General features: G+C 36.6%; 1 protein-coding gene across 2 annotated transcripts in view; it reads right to left on the bottom strand.

Annotated features, from left to right (window-relative positions):
- Positions 1-6,667, bottom strand: part of LOC107655081 (segment polarity protein dishevelled homolog DVL-1-like) — a 30,681-nt gene that overhangs the window by 4,706 nt on the left and 19,308 nt on the right. The window contains exons 1-10 of one of the 2 annotated variants that reach the window (XM_016442496.1): positions 5,154-5,466; positions 4,865-5,003; positions 4,607-4,700; positions 4,171-4,240; positions 3,950-4,089; positions 1,666-1,742; positions 1,516-1,583; positions 1,329-1,406; positions 1,114-1,248; positions 722-889 (exon numbers count right to left, since the gene is read on the bottom strand). In XM_016442496.1, coding sequence (XP_016297982.1) covers positions 722-889; positions 1,114-1,248; positions 1,329-1,406; positions 1,516-1,583; positions 1,666-1,742; positions 3,950-4,089; positions 4,171-4,240; positions 4,607-4,700; positions 4,865-5,003; positions 5,154-5,328 — 1,144 coding nt within the window. In that variant the 5' untranslated portion in view covers positions 5,329-5,466. Of the gene's footprint in view, positions 1-721; positions 890-1,113; positions 1,249-1,328; positions 1,407-1,515; positions 1,584-1,665; positions 1,743-3,949; positions 4,090-4,170; positions 4,241-4,606; positions 4,701-4,864; positions 5,004-5,153; positions 5,467-6,667 lie in introns of those variants that run through there. The other variant, XM_016442495.1, reaches the window with a different exon arrangement.

Here is a 6,667-nt window from a genome sequence, read left to right as displayed (position 1 = left end):
TATGTGGAAAATAATGTGTTTTTTGAACCTTAAACCGCATAAACACATTTCATTACACCAAATACACAAAATAATGTTCTTTTTAGCAACATCATAAAGGAATAGTTCAGCCGAAAATTTAATTTGGCTGAAAATATACTCTCAGTCCATCCAAAATGTAGATAAGTTTGTTTCTTCATTAGAACAGATTTGGAGTCATTTCTCATTACATCACTTGACCACAAATGGATCCTCTGCATTGAATGGGTGCCATCAGAATGAGAGTTCAAACAGCTGATAAAAACATCCCTATGGCTCCATTTCATCAATTAACATCTTGTGAAGTGAAAAGCTTCTTGTAAGAAACGAATCCATCTTTAAACCCTAATAACACATCAAAATCCATCTACATATTTGTATCTACATATCAGTTTTTGCTTGTAAATGGTGCTTGATTTGTGCATATTTCTCATCTGATTGAAGAAAGCAATATTATAGAGGCTGGAGCTAATGGTTTGAGATGTCTCGATACATTTATTACAACAGCTTTCCACTTGACAAAACATTAATTTGTGTTAGACTGTTGTGTGGATATCTGTCATATTTTTCTTATCAGCTGATTATCAGTTTAAGAAACAAACTCCTCTACATCTTCGAACGGCCTGAGGATGAATACATTTTCACCTAATTTTCATGTTTGGCTGAACTATTCCTTTAAAGCAAATGTAGAGATGTGTTGTACTTTGGCAGAGATCTCCAAATGTGTAGTAGCACTGTTCAGAGAAGGTGATCTTGTTGACAGTGTGTCTGAGATAGCCATGTTTCAGCAGACTGCTGGCGTATTTTCTGGCATCCCGTCGGTCTTTGAATCCTTCGACCCGTGAGTAGAGCCAGTCTACTACATCACCTCCTTTAACGTGAGATCCAGACAGATTACAAATAAAAACCTATACACCAGGTATATTTAGTTATCTAATACCATAAAAACATTTCTAATACCATGAAAAACTAACACCATAGATACAAATGAAGTAAAATATAGGAAAAAAACTTTACAGTCTAATTTAACAAGCATCATTTTTGTAACATCAACAGTAATAAAATCTCACAAACAGGAAGAAAAAGAGAGCTCACCTATAACAGCATTAGCTATAGTAATCTTCAGCCACATTCTGTCCCTTATTTCTAGTCCTGAGTCTGGGAGCTGCATCACCTTTACAATAGTGGCCATGTCCGTCTTTCCCACTGAAAGAGGGAGATCGTCAAACTCTGTGAAAGACAACAAGATGATTAGCATTACGCTTTGCAAAAAGAAGATGCTGTGATCTGTCAGAAAGAAAAGACTGTACCGTTTTGTGGGTAAGATCCTGTAAGTGCAGTAGTGTGGGAAATCCATGCTGCTGGGTCAATGGGTCTAACTGGTTCAGCTTTGGAAAAGAAAAAAGCAGAGTAAGTCCGAGAAGATGGATAAGTATGTCTGTGCCTGGCTTTTGTGTATCTGAAAGATATGTAAACAAAGCATTTGTGTATACTGACCTCTGGGTATTGTAAAGTAACTGCGAGGGGAAGGGTCCCAGCATTTGGCAACAGTGAGACTGATGGGCCTACAGAGGACAAGTACAATAGTTAGTTAGAACACACTTGCATCTGAGACAATTCTGACATCTTGCTCCTGTTCATTCTTACCCATTATTCGAGACAATCTCTCTGAGGATCCTGACTGCATCATCATTGCTCATGTTTTCAAAGTTCACGTCATTTACCTGCAAGTCAAAATGTGGCATAAACATACATTACCATTTTGAATATTAATTATTTACAATATATTTATAATTATTCTGAGGCACCTGCAAATTTCCAAGGGGGCCTCAATATGACTTTAAATTATTTAAACCATTAAATTTACTGTAATTAATTTTAAAATATATTTAAAAGTGTGATTTATATACTTGCAAATATCTTGTAAATTAATAAAAATATAAAAGGTCATTGGTATTTTTTATAATGAATATACATTTTCTTCTATGCATGCCAAGCCCTACAATGTAGGTAAAACATTTTTTTAAATATATAAATATGAGGGCCTTTGAATATTGTTTTGAACTTTGTAGGAGTCAAAAAGGCAGATATATGTTTCAGTTAATCGATTCAAAACTGATTCAGTGATTTGTTTGTCATCACTCTATGTCCCTCGTGTAAACATGCCTTATTTACATTAACTTAAAAAGTAAAGACTTTTACTTTAAAAGTAAACTTGTTTTTACATTAAACATTTTGAATATATTTGGCAACAACTTGTTAAAAAAATTAACCCTTTTAAATCATTTCAGAGTTTAGCTATAAACGTAGTATAAACCTATTTTTCATTTACACACAAGCCAACTGGGACCTTGTACGTTCCTGTACATAAAAACAGCAAAAAATGTGTATTTAACTGACCTAATACTCATGCCTTAAGGTAATGTTCCTAATATCAGCATGCTGCACTGTGCCATGCCGGTATAAAGCTGCAGTCTAATCCATAACTATTACTGTAATCTGCTGCTCAACCGGGATCAGCAGCTGCTGCAGGCATTGAAGACTGTATCTGCATCTACAGACAATCACTAAAGCCACAGAGCACGGAGCCAGAGGCCAAATTTCATGTATCATGTAAATACAAGCCGTATGTACCTGCAGTATATAATCGCTTTAATACACCACAGTATCTTCCACCGGCAGAGCCAATCCACTGCATTATACTAATCTGCTTTTCAAACAAGGAGTAAAAAACTGAGCTATTAGGTGTTTTTACAGAGATAGTCCACACAAAAATGAACATTTTGTCTCATTTACTCACCTTCATGTCATTCAAAAGAAGATATTTTGAAGAATGTTGGTAAGCAAGTAGTTTTGGTTCCCATTGACTTAAATTCAATGGAATTTAAAGTCAATGGAAACAAACTGTGTGGTTAACAACATTCTTCATTACCAGTGTTGCCAGACGTACGTTAATTGTCATATTTGTACGATAATTTTGACCTCTGTACAAGGTACGATCAATAATGAAAAAAAGTAATATAATGTACAATAATTTCAGAATTTTGTGACACTTAAAATGATGGTCGTTGTAATCATATGGCTTCTATACTCATTGAACGTGCACACCTCAGAGTGTTTTAAGAATGCGGGAGGGAGCCCTGCTTTTAAGCCATCGAGCAATATGTTGCAGTCCATGACGGGCATCAAATCTATACAGCAAAGGGACCCCCTCAACATCTGGCAACATGCAGGCTTCCGATGACAGCGACTCAGAGGTGGAATTTGGACCTTCCCACTAAGGTACGCCTAGTTATTTATCTATTGTGGTAATTTTCAGGTCGTGTCAAAAAGTTGTTGGTTTAGATAAATAGCTGTATTCTGTACGTTTGACTAGTGTACGATCATTTTATTCCAAATACAATCATTTTGAGCTTCTGGTACGATACTTGGACATTTCCAATCTGGCAACACTGTTCAAAACATTCTTTCATGATTCACAGAAGTAAGTCATAGAGGTTTGAAACAACATTAAGGTGAGTAAATAATGACAACATTTTTGGGTGTATTATCCATATAATGCATTTTTATTATTTTGTTAAACTACAGGGCCTACATGACCACTTTAAACTTTTTTTTATCCACTTATAATGTAGTGAAATTATTACATGTAATTTGTAATTTAGTTTTTCATGATTATTTTCCACCATCTCTGAGCCTTTTGCTGCAAAATAAGAGGGAGAACTTTGCTCTGCTAAAATCACAGGCTGCGGTTTTGCTTATTTAGTATTTAAAACCCCATCTTTTGACAACAATCTCTTTGCATTCTTTTTACATTGTCAAATTTACAAAAACAACTGGTGCTGAAATTAAAAAAAAAAAATTTGACTGAAATGATCACAAACAGAAGTAACCATTCAGAAGAAGTTTCATTTTGGACACTACAACCTACCTGCAGCAGCATGTCGCCTGGCTCTATCCTCCCATCTGCTGCCACCGCTCCTCCCTTCATTATAGAGCCGATGTAGATGCCACCATCTCCTCTATCGTTACTTTGACCCACTATACTGATGCCGAGAAAGTTATATTTCTCTGTGCAAATGAAAGAGAACATGGAAGTTGTGAATCTGTGATGTACTGTATGTGTACATGTACAAGGCAAGCTGATCTTACCCATATTAAGGGTAACTGTGATGATGTTGAGGCTCATGGTTGAATCTGTGATACTGCTGAAGGAAGATGACTGTGGAAACAAAACCAGAGGAGATATGTGAGACCCTTAGAAGCCACACACAACAAAAACATCACACACATACACGTTTACCTAGCTATCTAAATGGGCACATTCCAAAGACTTCTATTGTTTTTATGTACAGTACAGCCAGTTATAAATATTGTAATTCGCAACCTAAACCTAACAGAAAACATTTTGCATTTTCTTCTAAAAACTTTATTTACTTCATTTATATACTACTTTTACATATGAGGACATGCTCAAAAAAAGGATGTTTTTTGGGGGTTTAGCTCTTTTCTGGGCACAAATTCATCCCCAAAATATAGCTAAGTAGGTGCACACACACACACACACACACACACACACACGTCTAACCCTGTCGATTTTTGCCACTTTGTGTCGCCGGCGCCTGCGCTTATGTCTCTTCATTAACTGAAAAGAAGAGCTCTGCTCTGTGGAACTGCTCAGCCTGAAAGAGACAAACAGAGGAGAGAAGAATAGATTGATTATTGAACATATAACTATGCTCCAAGAGCCAAGACAAAATAATAATTCAGTTACAAGGCTGGCCCAAGAAATTATATAAACATAAAATGTCAAAAAGTTTATGCTTTTAATCATTCCAAACCAAACCTGCTAGCATTCTCATCCTCCTCGCTGTCAATGAAGGAGCTTGACTCCAGCTCACTGCTCATCATAGAGCCGCTGTCACAGGCCATGGCCGTGTCCCTCACCACCCGCTCGGCTTTAGAGTGACCGTTCACACGTGGAACTGAGGACAACGAGCATATGTACACAGTGAGGATTGTCAAGGCCTTTTTGAAAAAACTAAATACCAACAAAGACGTCCAAATATGTGGATATACTGTATTCATGGCTTGATCAAACCTTGAGCGACAAACTTTAAAAGAAGAAAACATACACTCCCGTGGGCGTGGCTCTGCCTCAGGATGGCATCTGATTGGCTGGAAGGCTCTGGTGAGGCGGCGGCATCCCAGTGAGCTGGGCTTTGTATATTCCCTCTGGTGGAACCCGAAACACTCCAGGAGAGCTGGGTGGCCAGTGCTTCTTTCACCGGGCTTATATCGCTCTCTCATACTGTCTATGATATGCTCACTCACATGCCAGTCTTTTGATTTTTACTTGATTTATTTGCAGTCGCTAGTAAATTGGTACAGGTAAACTGGTAGGTTTGGTTAACAAAAGACAGGCAGAAGAACAGAAGAGATGTAGTAAAATGCGCAACAAATGTAGAACAAAATATGTTAAAAATATAATTTATATTATGTGTTGTATTTAGGATGGAGAGCAAACTAACTACAAAAGATGCTGATATAGCTTAATGTACTATAGAGAAGCAAGAGCCATGTTTGACTTCCAGCAATGAAATGATAAAGTACTCAATACATCACCACTATTTGTGTGAGCAGCCTATTATTTAGCCTAAAGATATATCACGTTTAGAGGGATAATATAACAACACATCATGTATAAAGATATATTAGGTCAGTCTCCTGAAAATTAGTTCTTCACATGTAGAGCATTCCCACTTAATTTTATTTTCATTCAAATTAATTTGATCTCATTCTGTAATTAAAAATGATCGTTTTTTGTTTAGTTTTTTTGTGATAGTCTACCCTCTTTACCTGCTCTACCCAAAATACACGCCAAAATACAGGTTTTCATTTGGATTGAAAACCTGAATACTGTTTATTTGAGATCAAATATGTCAAATGCCTTACCTCAGAAAGCGCTAACGACAGAAGAGCTGCTCTCCGCCGGATGCACACAAATAAACTACTACTACACAGACAGATCTCCTGCGGGAGCGCGCGATATGAATTTATTACCCGCCCCTTCTGTTCGCGCGCTGCCATTCATCAACAAGCAGCACTGGACTGTGCGCGCGACTATTTCGAGTTTTGCGTGCGATGCTCGAGCGTGCAACATACATGATATGACCACGACGAGATAATGGAGCTTGTTCACAAACCCCGCGAGGTGAGAAAAGAACCTGTAAAGAAATTTGAGGATAAAAGATATACTGTTTGAAATGTAACGTTATCTTTGAAAAAAATCTATATTTAAACAATTAATGTTACGGATCTACATTTTAGCTAATTAAATCATTTTTATTTATTTACTTTATTGTTATTTTATTTAATACGAAATATTGTAATATTTAATCAATGTTGTATGCCCTGGAAAACACTAAATTTTATATGTATAAATAAATAAATGACAACATTTTCTCCATGTTCTCTAAATATAGCCTACATCTACTTTTCTTTTTTTTTTGGGTAACACTTTACTTGAAGGGGTGTGCATAAGACTGTCATGACACCTTCATAATCATGACATGACGCATGTCATGAATATGAAGGTTTTATGCATGTTTATGACAACTGTCATTAAGTGTCATTCGCTCAGTTATGT

Source organism: Sinocyclocheilus anshuiensis, unplaced genomic scaffold, assembly GCF_001515605.1.
Source record: "Sinocyclocheilus anshuiensis isolate Anshui unplaced genomic scaffold, SAMN03320099.WGS_v1.1 scaffold1072, whole genome shotgun sequence".
Taxonomy (NCBI): Eukaryota; Metazoa; Chordata; class Actinopteri; order Cypriniformes; family Cyprinidae; genus Sinocyclocheilus; species Sinocyclocheilus anshuiensis.
The sequence above is the reverse complement of the archived record's forward strand: the minus strand, read 5'-3'. Positions and strand labels throughout refer to the sequence as shown.